This window comes from Cornus florida, unplaced genomic scaffold (genome assembly GCF_030987335.1).
Source record: "Cornus florida cultivar Cherokee Brave unplaced genomic scaffold, ASM3098733v1 CherokeeBrave_3.0.0_Hap2_Chr11, whole genome shotgun sequence".
Taxonomy (NCBI): domain Eukaryota; kingdom Viridiplantae; phylum Streptophyta; class Magnoliopsida; order Cornales; family Cornaceae; genus Cornus; species Cornus florida.
In genome coordinates, this window is record NW_026775581.1 from 139,346,651 (window position 1) to 139,372,590 (window position 25,940).

A 25,940-nucleotide genomic window follows, 5' to 3' on the forward strand; every position below is an offset into this window, starting at 1 on the left:
AATAAGCAAAACCCTCTTTGATTATCATTTTGTTGCATGCCATTATCATCCGTCAAGTAGTGTTAACAGAAAAAGGAAATGACCGTTTAGCCCTTACTTGAACAGCGTCGTATTGGTTTTATTTTGTTGTTTGGGGGAAGTGCACAAAACACCCCTGAATGGTTTTATTTTGTTGTTTGGGGGAAGTGCACAAAACACCCCTGAAGTATACTTTTTGTAGTATTTTTACCCCCTATTTGAAAAAGTGTGCAATAAGCACCCCTAATCTTTTAAAATTGTGCAAAATTACCCCTCTGTCAGAAATTTGATATAAATTAGTGCTGTAATGCCTATTTTGCCCTTTTAGTCTTCCGAAAATACCCATCTTTCTTTCTCTACTCTCTGCCTCCAACTCCTCCCACCACCATCTTCTTCTTCTTCAACTACATCCTCGTCCTCATACCATAATTCACCCCTCAACTCCACCCATTAATCGCATCCTTATATATACACACACATGTATATCTATCTATACATATATATATACACACACACATCAATCTCATCCATTCATATATATATATACATACACACACACACACACACACACACTAACTGGGTATATATACAGGTATATATATACACACACCACCACCACCAACAACGGCGCAAGAGACGGCTGCGGGGAAAGCGCAGGAGACAACGGCAACAGGCGACCCATCATGGTGACTAGATCCCGCGTGGCGACGACGAAGATGATAGAGCAGTACACGGAGGAGCACCACTGCTGGGAGTTGGAATTCGGCTAATTCTGCCTTCAAATCAAAAGACTATAATGGAAGAGAAGACGTCGAAAGTGATGCCAAGGACTCCGGCGGCGTCGACAATGGCGGTCCAGCGTTAGGTCTTGCATTTTTGTCTTTGTCTCTCTCTAAAATTTTCTCTTGTCTGCAAATTTTGGTTGTAGTGATAGCTGATTCGTCCTTGGATTTGGGGATTTTGTGGTGATGGCTGATTCATTCTTAGTTTTGTTTTAGTGGGTCTTATCAAAGTTCTGTTTGTAATGTGTGTGCCCAAATGTATGTTATGGGTTTGTTTGGAATCTGATTAAATCCATGTGGGTATTGAATGGTTTTTGGATTTGGGTTTTGTTTGTGTTGAATTTGTAGGTGAAGCGGTGGAGAGAAGAAGAAATTAAACAATGGCGAATAGGGTTGATAAGAATGTGTTAAAATTCGGCGATGTTTTCTGGTGAGGCCAGATGACGGCGAGGGCTTGTAGGAGGAGCCGATTAGGGATTTGAGAGCGAGAAAGAAAGGCCACTGGCTGGTGTAGTTGCCGTTCGATCTTGTACTTCTTTTTTAGAGTGTCAATTTGGTTCTTGCACTAGATACCTGTACGGCGAGCCTTTTTGACATGGCGTTAACGGGTATTGAAGGTGTCGACGACGTCCTGCCAGTGTTTCTGACGAAGGTTGCCGCGGTTGAGCTCGATGTAGCGTTTGCCCTAGGCTTCGATAAGAGTGTGAGTAGCGTCCTCAGACCAGTAGTCCTCGCGGATGGGCATTAACAGCGGTGATCGGGACAAGCGCAGCGCCGTCGCTAACGACGGGAGGGTGGCGGTGGGTTCGTTGTCATCATCGTTCATTGGTGCTAGTGTATCTAATTGTGATTGGGTAACAGTGGTCATTGAGTCTTCTAGGTTGGGAGAGAGGTTGTTGGTTCGCATCGGTGAAGGTGAGGGAGAGGGAGTATATAGAAGAAGTGGTGCGTGAGAGGCACATGATGAGACTGTTTATTGTCCTTTTTGGTCTTTTTACAAAATTTTGTATTTTTATATATTTTATAAATTTGTTGACTAAGGGTATTTTAGTCAAGTTTAGTTTTAAATTTGCCAGAGGGACTTGATTGCGCCAAATTGAAAATTGAGGGGTGTTATTTGCACAGGAGGGGTGTTATATGCACTATATGCATACTTGAGGGGTGTTTTTGCACTTGACCCTTGTTGTTTGGAAGCTGATGTGGTTATGTAATCTCCAGAACTAATAAAGAAGTGACATCTAGCCAAAGTAACCTTATCATTAACTTCGGGTGTATCAAAAAGGCGCCAAACAAATTAAACAATGACTGAGCAATAATTTATAGCGCCAAACATGTCCTCCCAACAAACAACTCTCATCCCAATCTTGCCAATAGTTTAGCAATGTATGTCAGTATGTATATATCTAAAATACTCAATTCATGTATATATATATATATATATATATATATATATATATATAGATTCTGTTAAGCTCATTCCATATATATATCGCTCACGATATATATAAATATTTTTATATATTTGTAACTCACTCTATATATATGTGTGTATGTGAAGCTGAGGCTCTCACTTGTTGGGTGGCTAATATATCAATAAAGCTCACCAGTTGATGTGTACAAGAATTAAGCTCAGCGGTTGTTTTTGCGGTTTGGGTCTCGTTTTGGTATTCAATAGAGAAGCATGGCTCACATTCAGTTGGGTCTCAGAAGTGAGAACTGTGAAGCTCATCGAAACTGCTCTGAAACCTTAACTCCTTGCTGGAGCTCACCAGACTGTTGGGCTTCGCCAAGTGGGTTATGGTAGCTTGGAGCTTGTCGTTGGGTCTGTTCAAACTTGAGCTTCTCACCGGTTATGATGTTAGCCGACTTCAATGGATTTGGATCAACACAACTTCGCTGTCTTAATTACACTGCAACTTGGGGCTCGCCGGTTTCAATGGACATCGTTACTCGGAGCTTGCTAGAATGGATGGGTCGTTGTAGATCTTCAATTGAATTCATCTTCAGTTTGCCCAGTGATGATTAGAGCTTCTCACCGGAGTTCATGGATGCCGATCTTGAAATTTAGAGAACCAATACAAGAATTAAAATTATATTCGATATTTTTTCTGATGGTGTTACATTCAATTTATAGAATAGAATGTAGCTAGAATAGGTAACTAATTACTTACCAATTAGCCCTAAATCAGGGAGTAAATAATTCAATCCTACAGCTATACTATAAGAGATAAAATCTCAACACTCCCCCTCAAGTTGGTGCATAGATGTCACACATGCCCAAATTGTCTAAAAATTTTGAAAACACTTGATTTGAGACTGCTTTGGTGAGAACGTCGGCTAGTTGATCCTCAAATCGAATCTTAGGCAACTCCACAATTTTCCCATCCAACTTCTTCTTAATGAAGAATCTGTCTATTTCGACATGCTTCGTACGATCATGTTGAACTAGATTATAGGCAATATCACACGTTACTTTATTATCACAATATAGTCGAATAGGTTGCCCAGGTAGATAACCCAAATCCCGCAAGAAATCTTAATCACAATGTTTCACAAAGTGCAAGTGTCATACCTCTGAATTCAGCTTCTACACTCGAGCGAGCAACAACATTTTGTTTCTTGTTTTTCCATGTAACAAGATTACCTCCTACAAAAGTAAAGTAACCAGAAGTAGATCACCTATCATCTATAGCTCCAGCCCAGTCAACATCAGTATATGCATCTATGTTTTGATAACCAGCATTTTTAGTGAACAAAATTCCATTTCCAGGAGCAGATTTCAAGTACCTCAAAATGCGCATAACTGCATTCATATGTTGCTCTACAGGATCATGCATAAACTACTTAACAATGCTTAATGCATAAGCCAGATCTGGTCTCGTGTGTGCTAAGTACATCAATCTCCCTACAAGTCTTTGGTATTGTAACGTTTCCAATTTTTAGCATTTTTCAATTTTCTGAAATTGAAATTGATGCAAGGGTATTTTGGTCATTTCACTTTTGCGCGCGGGATTGTGGTTGGGTCCAGTTGCATTTGTGCATTTTATTTTGTGTGACCTATATGGTAGTTGTGTGGTAATGCACTTGTATGTGTGCGGTGTAGAATTAAAATCAAAAGGGAAAGAAAAGTCAAAAGTGGAAGTGGCGGGACCCACCACTAGTGTATAATTGAAGCTAGAGACCATTTTTGGTCTCGCACTCACTCTCTCTCCCCGTAAGCTCCTTTTTCTCTATACCTTCACTCCATTTTTTCTTTTCTTTTCCAAGCAAAGTTTGAATCAAGATTTCTTCCTCATTTCTTACCGGATTTGAGTGTCATTTGAGGCAAAACGAAGAGCACGACGAGCTCTACGCACTAGTACCAGCAATTTCAGACTTTGAACACCCTTTGGATTTCGAATTTGAGGACCCATTTTCAAGAGTTTTGCTCACTTTTGAGGTAGGGACATCTTAATCCACTTCTTTCTTGTTCCATTGTGAGTTATACTCCTTTATTGTGCCAAGCATGCTTAATTAGAAGTTAATTGCATCAATGAATATTTTTAATGTTGTCTAAAGAAATCCATGTGTATGAATGTGAGTTGTTCTATGTGAAAAGCATGCTTAAACGTATTTTGTTGTATCTTAATGTGTTAATAATTACTTGGGAGATGTTGAACATGTTGAATGTTTAATTTTATGGTGTAGAATTTTAATGCCATGACATTGAATGTATGGAACATATATACATGCATATACCATTGGGTTTGCATGAAATGGGAGAAATTGTTCTTGAAATAAATATGGGGAATTTCAGGGACGTGTTTTTGATGAAATGGTTTTATGCAAAACCCGGTCGCTGCGGGGTTACAAACGGACCGGAGGTTAGTATAGCCTAGAGGGGACTAAGAAGTCGCCCTAGCGTGGTTGAGCTAGCTGGGCCCCATAATGACGTCGCGGGGTTACCAAGGGTCAGGGACACTAGCCAATCCTACTCTCGTGTCGTGGCGGGGTTACCAAAGGGCGGACTGTATTAACAGTTTGGAAACGATATTTTGAAGGATAAAAATGGGGAGCGACATTTGCATGCATTGCATTTCACTACATAGCATTGATTATACTTGGATTTGACTTGTATGTTGTATGGATCCCCTATGTTGCATGATCCCCATTTCCCATTGGCCTATGCTTTGTCTAGATTCACAAGGACACAAGATGTGTATCTTAAGTGTCACCTGCTGAGATTTATGCTCACCGTACTACATATATCTTTTTTTCAGGTCTTGGGAAAGAACCGGTGGACGATAATCCATCTCAAGCTTAAGAGATGTTAGAAGATTACTTTTGTTATTTTTGCAACTAGGCCATTCTTTTGTATAAGGAGCATTTTGGAAATGTAATTAAAGTTGTTCAAATAGCTTTGTAAATTGAGAAAGGAACTCACTTTTGTTAATGTAAATGAAAATGTTGAAAGTATAGTGTTTATACATAATTATATGAAAGTTGATCAATGATGTTGTAATGTGAGCACGGGTTAATTTGTTCGTTTCTAATCACAGCATGACTCATGATAGATGATTTATATTGAGTTTGGACCATTTCCAAGTATTCTTTTCAGTTTCCCCTCTATTCTCTTAGCAAAGCAGGTCAACCTCAGATTCAAGTCTTGGGATCTCCATTTCAGTCGACCAAAATGGTGCATCGGTTGACCGAAATAGAATTCTTCACTCTCAGGATCTCACTTCGGTCGACCGAAATGAGCTAGGTTCGGTCGACCAAAGCAATTTTTGCTACTCTCGGTATCTACCCTTCGGTCGACCGAAATAGAATTTCGGACGATCGAAGCTCAAGAGCTCATTTCGGACAACCGAAGCTCCACTTTGGTCGACCGAAATGAAGCTGAATGTTGTTGCTCCATTCTTCTCTTCAGGTATTCATCACTTCGTACATTCTAAGTGTCCATGATCTTGTTTAGAAGTTTAATTCTAGTGAAATGATGACATTTCGACTCTCGAAACGATAAGTTCGGCGTTGACAACCCCGGGTTCAAGTAAGGACCCGTGTAGCGGTCCGGGCCTCCGGGTTCGGGTCGTTACAGGAATCTTCCTTTATTAGTAGGTACTTAGTTGGACTTAACACATAACTTCAATCCTTCTTCCACTGGTGTCTCAGTTGGTTGACATGCTGTCATGACAGTCTCTTATAATAGATCTAAGACATATTTTCTTTGAGATAGAAAGATTCCTTTATTAGATCGAGATACTTCAATCCCAAGAAACTATCTCAAATGACCTAGATCTTTCATTTCGAATTCTCTGGACAAGTACTGCTTGAGAGCCTTCATTTCTTCAGGATCATTCTCTGTAACTACCATGTCATCTACATATACAATGAGTGCAGTGATCTTACCACCCTGTTGTTTCTTTAGAAATAACGTGTGGTCTGAATTGCTCTGACGGTAGCCACAGGCTATCATAGACTTTGTGAATCTTCTAAACCATGCTCTTGGAGATTGTTTCAACCCATATAATGATTTCTTTAACTTGCAGACCTTCCGACTATACTTTTCAGGTATCACGCATCCTGGTGGGAGATCCATGTAGACTTCTTCAGATAATTCACCATGCAGAAAGGCATTCTTCACATCGAATTGCTGCAATGGCCAATCCAGGTTCACAGCTAAAGATAACAAGACGCGAACTGTGTTGATTTTAGCTACAGATGTGAACGTCTCTATGTAATCAATTCCATAGGTTTGGGTGTAACCTTTTGCCAACAATCTTGCTTTAAAACGTTCAATTGTACCATCGGCTTTATACTTCACCGTGTAAATCCATCGACATCCAACTGGTTTCTTTCCTGGTGGAGGATTAATAAGTTCCCAAGTTTCATTTTTCTGCAAGGATTTTATCTCCTCATTCATAGCTACTTTCCACCTAGGGTCAGCTAAGGCTTCCTGCACATTATTAGGAATAGATACAGTAGATAATTGATTTACAAATGACAAATTTGATTCTGACAAACGATGGTTCGACACATAATTGCCCATGGGATACTTAGCTTTACTAGAAAGTTCGAGTTCATATATGGGTTTAGGAATATCTCTAGTGTGACGCGGTGGTAATTGTTTTCTGACTGGCTCAAGCACTAAATCAGGAACATCCTCAGCAGGCGATTGGTTTGATATATCAGTTGCGAGGGACTTGAACTTGGACGACGATGGGGTTGGCGCCATACTTTCAATTTCTGGGCATTCATCACCACTTGGATCCAAACTTATACCACTCAAATCCAATTCACCCGATTCTTGACTGGTTGGTCCAACTTGTGAGTCATCAACATTAGATTCGCCGTCTTAAAAAATGTGATAATCATCTTCAAAAATGTGATAATCATAATCTAAAGTCTGAATTTCGTTCTGGTACTCCCTCTGAAGTTCAAACGCAGAGGAAAAATACACCGAGTCTTCATGGAAGACAACATCCATTGTGATAAACATTCGTTGAGTGGGAGGGTGATAACAGCGATATCCCTTTTGATGAGTAGCATATCCGAGAAAAACACATCGCAATGCTCGAGGAGTTAGTTTGTCGTGTTGATGCTTATGGAGGTGTACAAATGCTATACAACCAAATACATAAGGAGGTAAATTTGGGACAGTTGGGGCAACAACTGTATCAGTGAGAGCCTGCAATGGTGTCCGGAAGGCAATAGAGCTGGAAGGTACTTAATTGATTAGATATGCTGTAGAGGTAAGTGTTTCTCCCCAATATGATAATGGCATATGCGCTTCTATCAATGAAGCACAAACAACCTCCAACAAGTGTCGATTTTTTCGCTCTGTAACCCCGTTCTGCTGGGGTGTATTGGAACAAGTGGTTTGATAAATAGTTCTATGTGTTTTCAAATACTTCTGAAGGTCAAAACTCTGATATTCTCCACCATTGTCACTACAGAGAACCTGAACATGTGCATTGTATTGAGTTTCAACCATTTTATGAAACTTCTGAAACAATACGTTCACTTCACCTTTGGACTTCATCAAGCACAACCAGGTCATCTTTGTACAGTCATCAATAAAAGTAACAAACCAACGGGATCCACCTAAAGTAGGGACTTTGGACGGACCCCAAACATCTGAATGTATACTGTGGCAACTGTCTGGTGTGGCAAATCTGGGCTTGGTTCGGCGCCGGCGGTGAGTTGGTTTGGATTTTTTTTTTTTTTTTTTCTATGGATTTTTGACAAGGATGGTCAAGATGGCAGTGGCAGAATCAAACTGAAAGGTATGGGTTTTGAATTTTTTATTCTTGCAGACTTTGTAGTTTGCAGAGATATCAACAATCTGGTATGGGTTTTGATCTTACGAACTCCTATATTTCAAATATGACATATGACATGGCTTTGATACCATCTTGAAATTTAAAGAATGAATACAAAAATTAAAATTATATTCGATATTTTTTTTGATGGTGTTACATCCAATTTATAGAATAGAACCTAGCTACAATAAGTAACTAATTACTTACCAATTAGCCCTAAATCAGGGAGTAAATAATTCAATCCTACAGCTGTATTATAAGAGATAAAATCTATTAGGTCATTAAAACTCTCTCTTCGCGGATTGGGTCTGTTGGTTCAACGGTAATCGCCTAGAAATGCAGATTTGAGAGTGAATGAGAGGGAATTGTTTAAAATCAATGACTAAATGTTAGGCTCAGTTTGGTAGAGTGGAAATGGGAGGAAAGGGAGGGGAAGGTGATGGAGAGTGATTAAAAAATTGTGTTTGGGTAAAATGGGTGGAAGGAAAGGAAAGGAGAGGGAAGGCTTTGGAGGGTTATGTATAGTTTTATACGGTAATTTTTTTATCCTTCAAAAAATGGGAGGAAATGGAAGAAAAGTGAAGGCAATGACTGTTGTAATATTTGTGATGCCAATTTTACCCTCAAGATTATATATACATACAAGTTAGCAGCTGCAGAGTGAGTGAGAGATGGCGGGCCAATGGCTGAAGCTTGCGAACGGCGAACCTGAACTGGAACAACGGCGATGGAAATTGAAAGATATGAGTTTTGATTTTCTAAACAATCTGAAATGATATATGAGGAGGCCCGAGATGACATGGGCCGGATATGACTTGCAAACGCGACATTCGGTCCGTACAGATGGGTCAGGCCCATAGAAAGACACTGCTATATGGGCCGAACGCGAATAAGCCCATCAAAGATGACCAGGACTCATGGAGGAACGGGCCTAGATCCAGTAGTCCATCAACATTTGTAAATATCTATAAATAAGAGAAGTAATGGAAAGAAAGGGGAGATATTTTTTTGGTTGAGATACAAGAATTCTAGAGAGAGAAAGAGGGAAGGAATTTCTTGTATCTTCAATTGGCGCCGTCTGTGGGAACGCATGGAAGATTGATTGATCAATGATTAATATCGCGTGGATTCAGACCAATTCGGGTTATCGAGACTCGATCTTTGGGAGTTGGATCCAGATCTGAACGATTATGACCTACTCTGGAGGAATTTTAGTTCCTGTAGCTTTGGCAGAAGTGGCTTCAGATCTACGCAACAACGAGTTGTTCGATTGTGGCAGGATCTGACGGATTTAGAATTCGGACAATTCAGATCTCGTCAACCGTGAGCATAATTCGGAGAATTCGAAACCAGATCTAAAAAATTCCCACTCACGAAGCTCGGATCTACTCGCGAACTTGAGATTAATGCCTTTACTCCGTTCAGGAATAATGATAGGTGAAAGCTCCAATCCGATGGAGGCTGTCCAGCAAACAAAGCTTGAGGAGTTGATGAACTTGATCGAGGCTCTCAAAAAAGAGAATGCAGAATTGAAAGCTGGAATGCAACATCAGCAAATGCCCACGGTTTCGCGTCCACCTCCGGCCGGAGAAGGAGGTGTTCAATCTAATATCGCGCATCAAGGCGAGCAGGACGAGAATAGTCAGTCAGCTCTCCACCGTGATGAAAGAAGGATGGATGATTTGCCGCCAAATGCTCGTCGAGTTGAGGATCACGAAGGATCGACTCACGTTGATCCGCGACATGAGCAGATCAGATAAAACGAAGCCATGACCTTAGATCCGCATCGGGAAAGGTTCAACCGAGAGGAGGTGATAGAGGTTGATCGTCGCCAAGTTGCGTCGCCTTGGCAAAGAGAGCTCATAGAGGAACGGTCGTTCGATCCGTCCTACCGGCCCTCCATGGCTACAATCACTCATCGCGGTTCGGAGAGCAGAATCGTAGCCCACAGAGCTACCACTGGGCGCCAAAGAGAGAATGAAGCGCTCCGATCCGCAGCTCGAACGGTTGATTCACCATTCACTGACGAGATCCTGAATGCCCTGCATCCAAGGAAGTTTGCTATGCCAGTATTTATTCTGTTTGACGGAACAACCGATCCGATCGATCATGTGTACCATATCCAGTTGAAGATGGCCCTGAATACGGAAAATGACGCTTTAATGTGCAAATGTTTCCCTATAAGCTTAGCTGGACCGGCGCTCAGCTGGTTCAAGAACTTGCCTAAGAGCTCCATTGGTAGCTTCCGAGATCTGTGCGATCGGTTCATAAGTCAGTACTATGGGAACAAGCGTCCGCCAAAGGACATCTCAAGCCTATTCACAATGAGACAGCATAAAGATGAACGTCTCCAGGCTTTTCTCACCAGGTTTAATCTCACTAAGAGTATGGTGATCGAATGCCACCCTTCTACAGCGGTTCAAGCCTTCAAGTTAGCCATGACACGTGGCACTCCGTTCCATACCAGTCTGGTAGTGAACACGCCGACGACTATGGATGAACTCAATGAAAGAGCCGACGGCTTTGTGCGCCTAGAAGAAGAGGAGGCAGCCAATGCTCGGACAGCGTCGCTCGTGTCGACCGAGGAAAAGTCCAAGGCAAAGATCAGGCAGAAGCAGGCTCAGCCGCAGCGTCAGACCTCCTGGAAGGCAGAAAAGAGGTCCAGGGAGGAAGAGCTGATCACTCCGCTGAAGGTCACTCTGGCGAGGCTATATCAGGAGAACAAAGATAAGTTTCATCCACCACTGCCAATTAGGCAACCCCTCGAACAGAGGGATCAGACTAAACATTGTGCTTTCCATTCCGATTTCGGTCATCAGACTAATGAATGCAGGAATTTGAGAAGGCAAGTGGAGATGTTGATAGCTAGAGGGGAGTTCGCGAGTTATGTTCAAGGCTCGGCGACAGAGCAGAATCGACCAATGGAACAAGTAAAAAGGAGCCATAAACAAAGCTCCCACAATTCACAACCAGTTCGTATAATCAATGCTATCCACGGTCGACCCGAGCCCAGTGAAGATTCAGATGAGCTGCTCCGAGCGCGCCTACGGCAAGCGCAGATGAAGAAAAGGGTCAGCAGTGTGAATACTCTACACCAGCAGATCACATCGATACAGATAAAGTTCGACAGGACAGACCTGCAGCGTGTTCAAATCCCCCATGAAGACCCGTTGGTAGTCAGTTTAACAGTGGCGGACTGCTTGGTGCGCAGAGTTCTGATCGATCCCGGGAGCAGTGCTAATGTCATGCTGAGGGACACATTTGATCGGCTCGAGATTAAACCAGAGAGGCTCGAGCCCACTGGAAATCCCTTGTTAGGATTCGATGGCAAGAGGGTGGAGCCCGTCGGAATGGTGGAAGTAAAAGTTCAAGCTGCAGAACGAGCTCTTATGGAAACTTTTGTGGTTGTAGAGATTCACCCCTCGTACAATCTCCTGATGGGAAGAAGATGGATTCACAGAGTCCAAGGAGTACCCTCAACTTTGCATCAGGTCATGAGGTGCCTCGGGCCCGATAGAAATAAGGTAATAGACATTCGTGGGGATCAGGTTGCAGCCAAAGAGTGCTATTCCGTCACACTAAAGTATGCTGGGAAAGGGAAGGCGCCCGTCCGACCGGCAAGCCCCAGATAGCAATTACAGGAACCTCCGCCCAAGCAGAACAGGGTGGAGGGGTCAGTTGACTTGACCGAAGAGCCCCTTCTGGATGAGCAGATCGATCAGTCTAGGCCAGAACGAACTACCAGAGTAGGAATAAGACTGACCAGGGAAGAGCGGCAAGAGCTAGCTGACTTCTTGTCTCACAATGCCGATGTATTTGCATGGAGTCACCTAGACATGCCTGGAGTTAATCCCTCCGTATCCTGTCATTCCTTAAATGTCAATCCTAATTTCAAACCAGTAAAATAGAAGCAACGAAGATTTGCTCCAGAACGCAACCAAATCATAGCCGAGGAAGTTGATAGGCTGTTTGATGCGGGATTTATCAGAGAAGTACACTACCCTGATTGGTTGTCCAACGTCGTTGTCGTGCAGAAGAAGAATGGGAAATGGCGAGTATGCATTGATTTCACCAATTTGAACAAAGCCTGTCCGAAGGATAGCTTCCCGCTGCCAAAGATTGATCAAATGGTGGATGTTACCACCGGGTATGAACGCTTAACCTTTCTGGACGCTTATTCAGGTTATAATCAGATCCCTATGGACCTGGCAGATGAAGAAAAAACTTCTTTTGTAACCGAGCGAGGGACATACTGCTACAAAGTTATGCCTTTCGGACTAAAGAACGCGGGAGCAACTTATCAAAGACTTGTTAGCAAAATTTTCAAGGATCAAATAGGAAAGATTGTGGAAGCCTATATTGATGATATGGTGGTAAAGAGTAGGAAGAAGAATGATCATCTGAAACATCTGCAAGATATATTTGATGTGCTGAGGCGATATGGGATGAGGCTCAATCTAACCAAGTGCTCGTTCGGTGTGAGTTCCGGTCAGTTTTTGGGACATGTGGTCAACCGCAGAGGCATCGAAGTTAGCCCCGTTCAAGCAGAGGCTTTGATTAAGAATGCCGAACCAAAGACGATCAGAGAGGTGCAAGCCCTCACAGGACGAATAGTTGCATTAAGTCGATTCATTTCAAAATTGTCAGACCGCTGCAAGCCGTTCTTTGACACGATTCGGAGTCATGGAAGACAGGTCTGGGGAGATGAGCAACGACAAGCATTGACCCATTTGAAGGAATATATGCAGAATCCACCAGTCCTGTCAGCCCCGGATCCAGAAGAAAAGTTATTTTTGTATCTTGGAGTGTCTAGTGTTGCGATAAGTGCCGTTCTGATTCGTTGCAAGGAAGGCGTGCAACACCCGGTATTTTATGTCAGTAAAACAATGACCGAGGCAGAACGAAAATACTCGAAGGCCGAACGGGTGATACTTGCACTGGTAAACGCAAAAAGAAAGTTGAGGCATTATTTCGAATCCCACCCTATAGCTGTTCTAACAACTTTTCCAATCAGAGTGCTTATGCACAAGCCAGAACTCTCGGGCAGAATGACAAAGTGGGCCATAGAGTTAAGTTCATTTGACATAACATATGAGCCGAGAACAGCTGTCAAAGGACAAGCGGTAGCCGATTTCCTGCTAGAATGTGACTCTGAAGATACGGAAGAAGACCTCAGGTGCGGCTCTTGGAAACTTTATGTGGATGGCTCCTCTAACCAGATAGGGGCTGGAATTGGGGTTAAACTGCAAACCCCAGAGGGTACTTCTTTGAGTCAAGCACTCAAACTTGAGTTCCGAGCCACCAATAATGAAGCGGAATACGAGGCGTTGCTGAATGGGTTAAAGTTGGCCAGAGAGCTACAGGTCAGAAGTTTGACTGTTTATAGTGACTCACAGTTGATTGTTCGGCAGGTAAATGGTGAGTACGCGACCAAGGATGACATGATGGAGGCATATCGTTCTGCCGTTCTGCATAAAGCCAAGGACTTTGCAAAGATTGAATTTATACAGTTACCGAGGGAACAGAACGCAGATGCGGACCGGTTAGCATGTAGTGCTTCGAGTTCCGGTGAAACATTAGCGAGGGTGATTCCAGTAGGAATATTGACCCAGCCATCTATTTTCGAAGAACCTTTGGACTCTGACCCTTGGCAAGTCAACGTCATACCGTATGAACCGAGTTGGATTGACCCCATCATTACTTATATTCGAGATGGCGTTTTGCCTATGCAAAGGGATGAAGCTAGGAAACTCAAAAAGAATGCCGCAAAATACGCCATCGTGCATAACCAGCTGTACAGAAGATCCTACTCTGGCCCATACTTGAAGTGTGTCACCCCCGCAGAGTCGCAGCAGGTATTGCGAGCTATTCATGAAGGTGTGTGTGGCAATCATTCTGGGGGAAGATCGTTAGCGCATAAAGCAATGACACAAGGGTATTTCTGGCCGAACATGTCAAGAGATGCGGAGGAGTTCTCTCGAAGGTGCGATAAATGCCAACGGTATGGACTATTGATCCACCAACCACCTGAGGAATTGCACATAATGGCCTCGCCATGGCCTTTCGGCAATGGGGGATGGATGTGGTCGGTCCTCTGCCAACGGCAAGAGCTCAGAACAAGTATGTGTTACTGGCCACGGATTACTTCACTAAGTGGGTGGAAGCAGAACCATATCCTAGCGTGACTCAGACTCATGCCAGACGATTTATTTGGAACAATATTATCTGCCGTTTCGGCGTTCCAAGATCAATAGTCATGGATAATGGCACGAACCTCGACAGCAAGCAAGTAAGAGAGCTGCTAGAGGAGTATGGAATTAACCAGAAGTTGGCTGCAGTAAGTCATCCTCAGGCCAATGGACAAGCAGAAATTACAAACAGAACCATTTTCGCCTGCATTAAGAAGAAGCTGGAGGATCATAAAGGGAAGTGGTTGGATGAGCTCCCGAACGTCCTATGGGCTTATAGAACCACCCCAAGGCGGCCGACTGGGGAGAACCCATTTGCAATGGCATATGGTACCGAGGCAGTTATACCGGTTGAGCACTTGGTCCCAACTATCAGAAGCTTAGCATGGAGTCGAGATCAGAACGACAAGATGTTAAGATTGAACCTCGATATGATAGACGAAAGGAGGGACGCTGCAGCAATAAGGTTAGCATCATACCAGCAAGTATTGGTGAATAGTCACAACAAAAGAGTGAAACACAGAGATTTTGCCCCTGGAGATCTGGTTCTGAAAAGAAAGGTGGGGATAGTCAAAAAAATGATGCCACCCTGGGAAGGCCCATACAGAATTGCAGAAGTCATAGGCAAGGGAGCATATACGTTAGAAACCATGGCGGGAAGGTTGGTCAGCAAGCTCTGGAATGCCACGTCTCTGAAGAGGTACTACCAATGAAAGCTAAGTTTCGGCTTTATTGGGTGTTGTTTGTTGTCAATCAAGTACGTATGAATGTGCAAAATCCTGAAATTTATAAAAATAACTTTCCTCTTCAATGGGTTGCTAAAAATAAATTAAAAAAAATGAAAAGCCAAGTAGCAAGTGGCATTCTAACCGAGCGCCAGACACTTAAGCAAGATAAGTGGCAGCTGGCACCATAAGCTGAACGCCAAGCACTTGTTAAAAAATGAAAACCCAAGTGGCAAATGGCATTCTAGCCGAGCGCCAGGCACTTAAGCAAGATAAGTGGCAGCTGGAACCATAAGTCAAACGCCAGACACTTGCTAAAAAATGAAAAGCCAAGTGGCAAGTGGCATTCTAGCCGAGCGCCAGGCACTTAAGCAAGATAAGTGGCAGCTGGCACCATAAGCCGAACGCCAAGCACTTGCTAAAAAATGAAAACCCAAGTGGCAAGTGGCATTCCGAGCGCCAGGCACTTAAGCAAGATAAGTGGCAGCTGGCACCATAAGCCGAACGCCAGACACTTGCTAAAAAATGAAAAGCCAAGTGGCAAGTGGCATTCTAGCCGAGCGCCAGGCACTTAAGCAAGATAAGTGGCAGCTGGCACCATAAGCCGAACGCTAGACACTTGCTAAAAAATGAAAAGCCAAGTGGCAAGTGGCATTCTAGCCGAGCACCAGGCACTTAAGCAAGATAAGTGGCAGCTGGCACCATAAACCGAACGCCAGACACTTGCTAAAAAGATGGAAAGCCAAGTGGCAAGTGGCATTCTAGCCGAGCGCCAGGCACTTAAGCAAGATAAGTGGCAGCTGGCACCACAAGTCGAACGCCAAGCACTTGCCATAAACAAGCACGCGACAAAGTTAATACAAAAAAAAAAAAAAAAAAAAAAAAAAAAAAAAAAAAAAGAAAGAGAAAAGGTATATATATATTGAAAATGGGTTTGAACAGAGCGTAACACAAAGGAAAAAGAGAAAAAGAGTTCTGTCATCTCATTCATGATAAGCATTGGATTTACAAAAAAAAAAAAATGAAGTATTCAAGTCACATTGTTACAAAAAAGTATAGAATCGGAGAGTCCGGAGGAGTCCTAGCTAGCTGCCCCAGTACCGACAGCCTCCTGGTTGTGCCGGTCCGCCTCCTCAGTCCCATCAGCCATCTCACCCTCACGAGGTGGGGAATCAAGATGAATAACAGAGTCATTCTGCTGGGGACCAACGTCAGCAGTGGCTATGGGAGATACCACAGTTGACGATTGAGGAGCGGTTAGAGGCAAAGCGGTAGGAGGAGTTGTAGTGATCCTAGAGGAAGCAATGTCCTGGCATTCATCAAATATGTGCTCCGCTTCGGTGGGTTCTGGGTCAACATAGACCCCCAGAGGGTCAATCCCTAAATCCTTATCGACCTCATCTGGAGTTGAGCTGGTCTGTCCCTCATCCAGAACTCGGTCGGAGAAACCTTCTCAGAATCCTTGAGCATATCTAAGAGCGCTGACCCTTGAGAACCGAGCATGAAGAGCCAGCATCCCACCGTTCACTCTGCTGATGGTATCAATCAGAGCAGTACGCTCGTCCAGAGCTCTCTTCTCAAAAGCCATCCGAGCAGACTGTTCATCAGCCAGAAGGCGCTGGAGCTCTGCCTTTTCGTCTCTGATTGAATCACGCTCAGTCTGCCAGACACTCTTTTCAAGCTGGAAGGCATCCTTCTCGTCCTGAAGAGAGTCGTTTTCCTTTTTCAAGACATCTCTTTCTTGTTCGGTTTTTTCAAGCCGAGCCAATACCTCGGTATTCTTGCTGGCGAGAAGGTCGTTTTCCTTATTGGCCACCTCCAGGCTATCAAAAAACTTACGAGCCCTGGCGTTCCCCATTTCAACCTACTTCTGCATAGCCATCATTCCGAACAAAGTCTGCATAGATATACATTAATAATGGTTAAACCGATAGTCTGGTCGGACGAAGGCAAGATCAAATAATATGAGAGGATTCATGAGTTGGAAAATAAAAGTCACCTCTATGGCAGATTGGGGAAAGCGGCTGAACACATCCTTCTGGGATAGACCTTTCACCGCCTCAAGGTCTTTCGGAGTCCACATGCTCCTATAATACGCCATGGCGGTCTGGCCATCCTTTAGCATGGTCTCGTTCGGCTTCACGAACGTCCCATCCGTTCGGGTGTACCGAGGAGCCCATGGTGGTAAAGTGGGAAGAGAAAGGGAGGCTGAAGCAGAAGCAGAGGCACCAGCTGCAACAGGCCCGGAGGGGGCAGGAGCTCTGACTGGGCGGTGCAAGAGAGCACCCGGCCCAGAGACCCGGGTCCTTCTTATAAGAGGTTCCTCCTCAGGGTCGACTCCACTGTCAAGATGAGGCCTTTTGCCTCGTTCTTTGTCCCGAGCGCCCCCAGCGGCAGCAGGGGCTGTAGTGATTTGTGGAGACGCGCTCGGGTTGGTAGCAGGGGTGCTGACAACAGAATCAATAGCCACCGTGCTCGGGATGGTGTCAGAAATGGTGGTTGAGGAAAAGGCTGATACAGGAGAGGAGGTTGCCCCAGCAGCAGAAGTGGCTGGGAGAGTATTTTTCTTCCTGCCAAAGGATGGAATCTGAAGCCTGCTCATGGTATAGCCGAGGGATGAGAGCGCTAGAAGGTTGTCTGAAGTGAGGAGGTCTGAGCAGGAATGAATATCGTTCAGAACGTATTTCTTCAAGTAATTACTCCTATCCCTGCAAACACTGTAGCTCAAGTCATCACAAGGTATTCCTAAGGAGCGGCATAAGAAAGTACAAAAGCGAGGAACACATGGTTCGCAGGGACAATCGTTTTTGTGAGATTTGAATTTCTTATATGAGGAAACAGAACAGACGCCAAAGGCGCTCGGGATTGGGTAATCCTCTGCAGCCGGCGAAAACCAAGCCCCACTAATGCCCACGATGTTATCCCTCCAACCCTTTTCAGATTTGATTGTGTCCGTACATATGGACATCTTGTCGATCGGGTAGAGGTGGTAGAAGGGCTCGTTAGTTCGGATCTTATTGACCTTATAACACAGAAGAAGATCTATGAGGTCAAGGTCCAGACTTCTGTCACGAATCAACAGTAGCATAACGGATATGATTCTAAAGAAATTGGGGTTTACCTGCAGGGGGGATATCCCCAGTCTATTGAAGACATAATTAAAGAAGGGGTGCAGAGGGAACCTAACGACATTCAGTTGAAGGTTTGAAAATAAAACTTCGCCGGGAAGGAGGCCGGCATCGGTCATAATATTAACATCTTTAGGGCAAACCCTAACTTGGATGTTGTCAGGAAGTCTAAGTCTCATACGAAGAACATCTAGATCTACAACCATGGTGGAAATGTTTGAAGGATCTAAAAGGGTAAAAAGAAGCCTGCCGAAAGTAAAAAGGAACAAAACTAACCTCTGAGGTAGAAAGCAACAAAGAGCACTGCAAGACCGCTGGAAGAATGACTCTTGAAGGATTTCACCGGAAAAAGCTTAGCACTGTTCTAAAAAGAGAGAGATTTGACTGATGACGGAGACGGTAAAAAGGCATGAAGTGGTATTCTAGAGCCTTATAAAGGCGAGGGGGACCCGAAGGCCGAAGCGTCAGGAAGGCGAGAAATTCATCGAGCCCCGGAACATTGATTCTGGATCTGACCGTCCGTTCCCCCATGTGGGTTTCTCGAGCCGTCAACGTCATGATGAGACGCCTTCAATAATTACCCCCTTATTAAACAAGGGGTAATTATGGGGGCAGTTGAGGAGGTCCGAGATGACATGGGCCGGATATGACTTGCAAACGCGACATTCGGTCCGTACAGATGGGTCAGGCCCATAGAAAGACACTGCCATATGGGCCGAACGCGAATAAGCCCATCAAAGATGACCAGGATTCATGGAGGAACGGGCCTAGATCTAGCAGTCCATCAACATTTGTAAATATCTATAAATAGGAGAAGTAATGGAAAGAAAGGGGAGATATTTTTTTGGTTGAGATACAAGAATTCTAGAGAGAGAAAGAGGGAAGGAATTTCTTGTATCTTCAATATACTGATACGGGTTTTGAACTTTTGATTCTTGCAGACAGATAGATAAACTGAAATATATGGGTTTCGAACTTCTGAATCTTGTAGTGCAGAAAAAGGGAGAAAGAGAGAGAGAGAGAGGGGCAAGTTCAGAGTTGAGAACGAAAATGGAGATGGAGGCGAGATTGGGGAGGCTAAAATGATTTGCACTAATTTTTTTTTTTTTTTTTTCTTTTCTTGTAGGCCTGCTAGGAGACAATATATATATATATATATATATATATATATATATATATATATATATATATAAAAGAGTTGAGAACGAGAATATGGAGGCGAGATTGGGGAGGCTGAAATGATTTGCCCTAACTTTTTTTTTTTTCTTTTCTTGTGGGCCTGTTAGGAGACAATATATATATATATATATATCTTTTAAAATACAAAAGGGTATAGTAGTCAATTTATTAAAATAATTCTCTTTCTTTTCTTTTCCCAAACATGATTATTATCATTTCCTTTCTTTTCTTTCATTAATCAACTAAACACAATACGAAATTAAAATTATCATTTCCTTCCTTTTTCTTCCCTTTCCCTCATAACTAATGTTTTCATTTCCCTTCAAACACATCCTACCAAACATTACCTTTGGATTTTGTATTTTGGGGTTCTCTGGTTCGAATATATAATAGTTGTAAGGGTATATATGGTATTTTAAATCTTTACAAACACACATGGATCACATGCCTTAACTCACCGTTAATTATCAGACGACAAACTAACAAAGTTTGACTATTTGCAATAAATAAAATAATTTAGAGGGTTAAATGTATTCTTTAAAGTTCAAGAGGGTTTATTGAGAAAGAAAAGAAAGTTTAGGGGATTTAGTTCACTTTACCCTTAATTAGGCTTGCACGATTGTATTATACAATGGACCGAATCAAAATTTAGGCCCATTATATAGATAATGTTGTTGATGTATTATAATCCGGAACTTCTCCCACTGGACCAGCCCACACTGATTGGCTTTCTATGAAGTTTTGATTCAACCCCAAGCGAGAGCCATGAAGGACGCACAAGCCTATTATACAAACTAAAGATAAATTATTACATATGTTCATGACATCATGTACGTGGACAAGCAATGTAGAGAATATATATAGAGAAAAAATATACATATATAGTAGCTATTAGCTAAAGCATAAACTGGGGTAAAGTCTCAATCTAACCGCATCACCGCAATCCTCATATTGCATGTTGGTCTTGTGTTAGCAAAGGCATGGCGTGGAATCGACCTAGATACCACAACAAATTTAAGTAGTAACTACAAATTTTATATCCTTTACAAAAGCATCCAATATATATATATATATATTCAAAACTTCAAAAAGGAGGGTAAATTTGCATCTGACTCAAGATTTGTTCAAAGTTGTCAGTAGGCTTGTCTATTGGATGTGTGTGCAACCCTTCATAAGTTGTCACCACAATGCCTTCATCTTCGGAGTGGCGTTGCACTTGCTTCTTTACATTGCACCCTTGATAAGTACACCGATAGTAGCTTCTGCAAACAACAAAACCCAGAGTCTTTCTTTTTTTTTTCTTTCCAAATATCAACATGAATGCACATATATATATATATATATATATTAGTGTGCTGGGATGGATCCAGAAAATTATGTGAGTGGGACGAGATCTTTAACAACAAAAAGATAAAAAATTTCAAACCATGAGGTGGGGGTAATAGTAGATTTTTTTTGTAATTTAAATGGGAGCAATTTTCAAATTTTATAGGTATATAATTCAGGGAAAAAAAAAAAAGTAGATATAAAATAGGAAAATATATATATATATATACTTCAATCAGGGCAATTGACTTCTAGATCCGTGCCTCACAGCTTGCATGAACATGTTCCCACAAACACCGCAAATCAACACCACATACCAAGACAAATACGCAAATCAAGAAATTGACGGAACAATATACATACACCACATACTAATATTTAAGTATAGTTCAGTGTAAAGCCTACTTAGAAAAGATTTAGCTAAAAATTTTAGCTAGCTATGCCAAAAACAAAAAGATTACAAGTTTCGGTTCCCAAACCCCACCCCCCCTGGATCTCTCAATCACAAACCCTAAATGCCCTACAAAAGAGTCTACAACCCTGCAAGAGAAAGTAGTCCAACGAAAGTACATTTTTGGGTCATAAACAGGTCAAAGCGAAAATAAAATTCGGGTCACAACTTCATAAACATAAAAAAATGACCATTTACATAAATTACAATAAAATAACATCATGCTCGAATTGTAAATTAACCAACAGTATTTGGTTCAAGACGTTGAAAAACGAAATATGGAACATATGGTTCATGTTAATTACCTGAACTAATATGATATGCACCTGAGCCGATGCCATTGAAATACATGGAGCTAGCCAACAGATATATAACATGTCTATAAAACTTATACATGAATAATTACGTACGTACGGCCCCGATTGTCTTGAATTTATACACATGTAGGTGAATTAATTGTACAAAAAACTTGTGTTTAGAAGAATTAATTAATCTGTTCTTCAATATAATTATGGATAACATGGAATTGTTGTCAGCAGTCCCATGTAGGTGTGCCTACAAATTCAATGTACGTGTGCATAGGTACCAGGGGCGTAGTCAGGATTTTAGTTTAGGGGGTACAGTGTTAAGAAAAAAAAATTATTTGAAGGAGTAGAAAAAAAAAAATAGTAAAGTGTAAGAAAAATGACAACTTAAAAAGGAAAAAATTAAAATTTAATTTAATAAGGAAAATTTAACTATTTTTAAAGAATTTGAAGAGTAAATTAGGAAGAAAAAAAAAAAAAAAACTAAATAAGGAATAATTTTAGGGTGCGCATTCCATAAAAAATTCCATATATATATAAAAAATATATGTATAGTGGGCGGAGCCAGGGGCAAGTGCCCCTGGACATACACAAGATCGACACTAACCGGAAGAAAAATATATGGAGATCGATAAGGCAAAGATTGTCTATATGGTGACTGTGATATATATTGGATGTAATGCCTACTCAAGTCTATATGATCCATAACCAATGATGCTTATAAGGTACTCACAAAGCAATAAGAAATAAGAAGGAGCTGTTATATAATTATATTTGACATCTGGCATGCAAAAAAGGATATAACTTCCATGCATATATCGTCCATGGAAAGCATGCATGCATGCAATTAATATATACTACAGTTTATATAACTAGCTAGGATCAATAACCCTAGTTTGGAAGCAACAACATTTCTACATCAAATAGGTGATTAAAGTGGTCTTTTTTTTTCTTTTTTTGGGCTTTTCAACAAAGTCGAACCGATAAGGATAATGGTGGGGTCTAGTGATGCATCAAGATGGATATGAACAAATGGATACAATTCTATCTACTTAGGATGCATCAAGATATATGGATCACGTTTGCCACACACACACACATATATATATAAATAAAAGAAAGGCTACTTGAATTAGAAAAGCTATATATGAATTAGATAATTAATTCCACTGATGGATAGATCGATCACCTCGGAAAATTGTTGTTCTTGACAGATTTTTGGCCATATTTTCTCCAGCGATAACCATCATCAAGTATATCAACCTGGCTTCTTGTTTGAAATGCAAATCTGGGCTTCCTAATTTTCTTCTCCCCCTTCTTCTTCATCATCTTCTTACCTGAAGCAGACTTTGCGGCCTCGTTGTCATCGACTTCATGAAATCTTCTAGTACTGTTACTGTTACTATTAGGAAGATCTTTAACTTGTGATATTGATGTGGGAACTGCATGATCAATCTCTGTCTTCAATGCCAGGAACCCGTTTGACTTGTTATTATAAAGCTGATTGCCATTAATACCAACAACATGATCATCAGATGTACTTCCCTGCAACATGTCTGATGATGCGAAAGTAGAAGATGATAATGGTTCACAAGGAAATAGCATAGCATAATTCTCCATCTCCACAAATATATATTTAAGATATAAAATATATAGTAGAATTTTTTTTTGCTTATAAAGGTACGATGTATAATGGTCCAATGGAGAAAGTGAGGCGGCTTGAACCTAATGCCAACCGTACTTCTATCTCGATATCTCTCTCTATATATATGTAGCTTGGAGAATGGAATGTAAACTACAATTAATAATAAATTATAAATTTTAGATAGCTCCAATAGGAGACACATATAAAGCTAGAGGTGTCGTAGACGGCAAGTAATTAAAATGGTTTTAAGGTTACAAAATACATGCCAAATGTTGCCATATATGAATCTTCTAAACTACTTAATTGGACTCGTGAATATTATCTTCCTGGAAAGTTATATCAATACACAGAAAAGTGTTAGAATTTGTTTTCCGTTTATTTGGCTGAAAATTGTGAAAATTTAGGATAAGAGAAAATTTAAATAAGATAGTGTCAAAGGTTTCTTCTGTTTAAATCAATTAATGAGGAAAAAACATAAACATGAAACCTATAAAAAAATAAGGTCCCTATCTTCCTAAAAGGCTAAAACCCTATTGCGGCAGACCAAAATTGGGTAATGTCACTATTTTTCATATTTATATAAATGGGAAAGAATAGAAAGTAAAGGATATTAATATTATTAATCTTTCTATCTTATTTGTATATATAAGATGTTATTTCTAGAAGATTATTGAAAAAGAGAAGACAAAAGGATATGGTACGTGTTTTGTAAGTATAAAGGGTAAAATAAGATAATCTACCTTCGTTATAAATTATAATTAAAGAAAAATATGCATAGAATAAATTATTAATAATTTAATTCTTTTATAATTTCCTCCTGCTTAATTATGAATGATGGTAATTAAAAACACTAAAAAAAAAAAAAATTCAAAGACCTCTTCTTCCTCCTTGCCTCCATCCCTTTCAATTAATATATATTATATATATTCCTCAATTTCAAACCAAACATTTCTTCCTTTACCAATTATTTTCTTCCCTTACCTTCACCCTCCGGCGGTAAATGCAGACTCACTCTAGCTTCTACCTGTTTGGAAGTATATTTGGTACTATAATTTAATTAATTCATCGTAATTAAGTAGCCTTGTGAATGCATGTTTTTTGGGAATGATATGATATATAGTTGTAAAGTCCAACTTTTCCTTTTCTCTTTTTCCCTGGCAACCTACTTTTCTTTTATAAAGACCAATAAGTCTTGTCCAATTCCAATGAGAGATTGGTCTACCTAAGACCGTATATCCAAACTATCTTCAAAATTGAGACAACATATTTTTCTTTTTCTTTTTCTTGTTTGTTAGCTAGTTTTTTATTTTATTTTTTTAACCTTCCATCACTTTAACCTAATTAAATGTTACGAGTCTAATCTTTCAAATATAAAATGTTATATATATCCTTCCGAAGACACTAGATTAAGGAGAATTATACACACATCAAGTGGGGTTTGAACATTTGAAGAAAAAGAGCCCGTGTGTTGGAAAGATTTGTTTTTGTTTTTTTGGAAGCGAATAGGCCCGCGCAGCCCTCCGTGTGTGCAGGTCAGGTGCATGTATGCATAAAAAAGGAATAGTCAGTCAAAAATTCATAGTCCGTTAAATCATCTTTTTGAAATTTCATACCGCGGCCCCCACAGATCCATACAAGTCTAGCTAGAAGGTGGCATCTGGCATGGAAAGAAAGGGTAAATCATCCATCTTCTGCCGACAAAGCATCTTTCTTCATGTACTTGAACACATAAAAAAAAAAATTCCATGATTTATAAAAGATTTATTTTTCTTCATGTACTTGAAGTTTTGAACACAAATATTTTTTCTTCATTTGTTACACAAACACAATACTTCCTCTTCAAAGAGAACTTTTTTATGGGATATTATTTTCCTACCACTAATTGTTGTTAATAATTATAAGAGAAAAAAAAAAAAAAAAATCATTGATTTTTTCCTTTGAACTTTCGCAAGGGATATATATTTTGGCTTTCTTCACATCCACATTTCATGTCTATATTAGAAAAATTATTTTTGACTGACGATAAGACACGGCACAATTTTATTAAAACTTAATTCTATGAATCAAAAGCAAAATCAGTGGCTTTGAATTTTATGTAGTTTCTAATTTTTATGAACGGATCTAGTAGGAGACAATGATTGGGTCCTTTATCTAAGAGAATAAAGTTCATTCTTCATCAGACGTGATTTAACGTCATTGGAACATGTGTCTAAAAAATAAAATTAAAAATAGACATTACCCATTTTTTACGAGTTAAACCGTTTTTTTTTTTTCTTTTTTTTTTTTTTTTTTTTTTTCTACAACGCGATCTTCTTATTTCTCTCTCTTCGCAACAAAACAAGTCTCTTTCCATCTTCATATTCAACCTCCATTCGAAACCCTAGTCTTCATCCTGCACTACTAGTCGCTGCCACCTTCCTCCACTGCTTGTGGATGTCTCCATTCCAAAACCCTGAGGGTGAGTCTATAAAACTCTAACTATATAGTCTTTAATAAGTGTAAAATCTTTATAATTTCACACGGAGCACTATAATAGAAAACTATATATATATATATATATATATATATATATATATATATATATTCGATGGAGGTTGGATATGGAGATTTTGTATTGCAATGAGATTAAGAAAAGAAGAAGAGAGAATGGCTTTGTTGTGGAGAGACAAAGGAAAATAAAGGAGAGTCCCGCTCGTACTGATCGTGTTTTAAAAAGAAGAAGAAGAAGAAGAAGAAGGGGGTTTAACCTATACCACATCAAATGGAGAATGAACTTCATCCTCCTAAATGGAGGACCCAAGCACTGTTTGTATGTGGGCCCAACTTTTTGCATTTGGATGGTTACTAAGATTTTTTAAGTTATTTTATTTTATTTAGGGGGAGTGAAAACTC

The 25,940-nt window shown here is 40.7% G+C and overlaps 1 protein-coding gene across 1 annotated transcript; it reads right to left on the reverse strand.

The window, feature by feature from the left end:
* Positions 1–20,156: 20,156 nt before the first annotated feature.
* LOC132286697 (probable WRKY transcription factor 45) lies at positions 20,157–23,150 on the reverse strand. Its single transcript, XM_059789063.1, has 3 exons — positions 22,593–23,150; positions 20,435–20,583; positions 20,157–20,317 (listed from the first exon to the last, which is right to left on the reverse strand). Exons 1-3 carry the CDS (start codon positions 23,021–23,023, stop codon positions 20,268–20,270), a joined length of 630 nt encoding a protein of 209 aa, XP_059645046.1. The 5' UTR covers positions 23,024–23,150; the 3' UTR covers positions 20,157–20,267.
* Positions 23,151–25,940: the final 2,790 nt, after the last annotated feature.

What these genes read in the sequence shown, in the direction of transcription:
- LOC132286697 (XM_059789063.1), bottom strand. Translation starts at nt 23,023, where the DNA reads ATGGAGAATTATGCTATGCTATTTCCTTGTGAACCATTATCATCTTCT. An exon ending in AAGAACAACAATTTTCCGAG is followed by an intron (nt 20,584 to 22,592) that starts GTGATCGATCTA and finishes TGTTGTTTGCAG; the next exon opens with AAGCTACTATCGGTGTACTT. An exon ending in CAACTTTGAACAAATCTTGA is followed by an intron (nt 20,318 to 20,434) that starts GTCAGATGCAAA and finishes TGTGGTATCTAG; the next exon opens with GTCGATTCCACGCCATGCCT.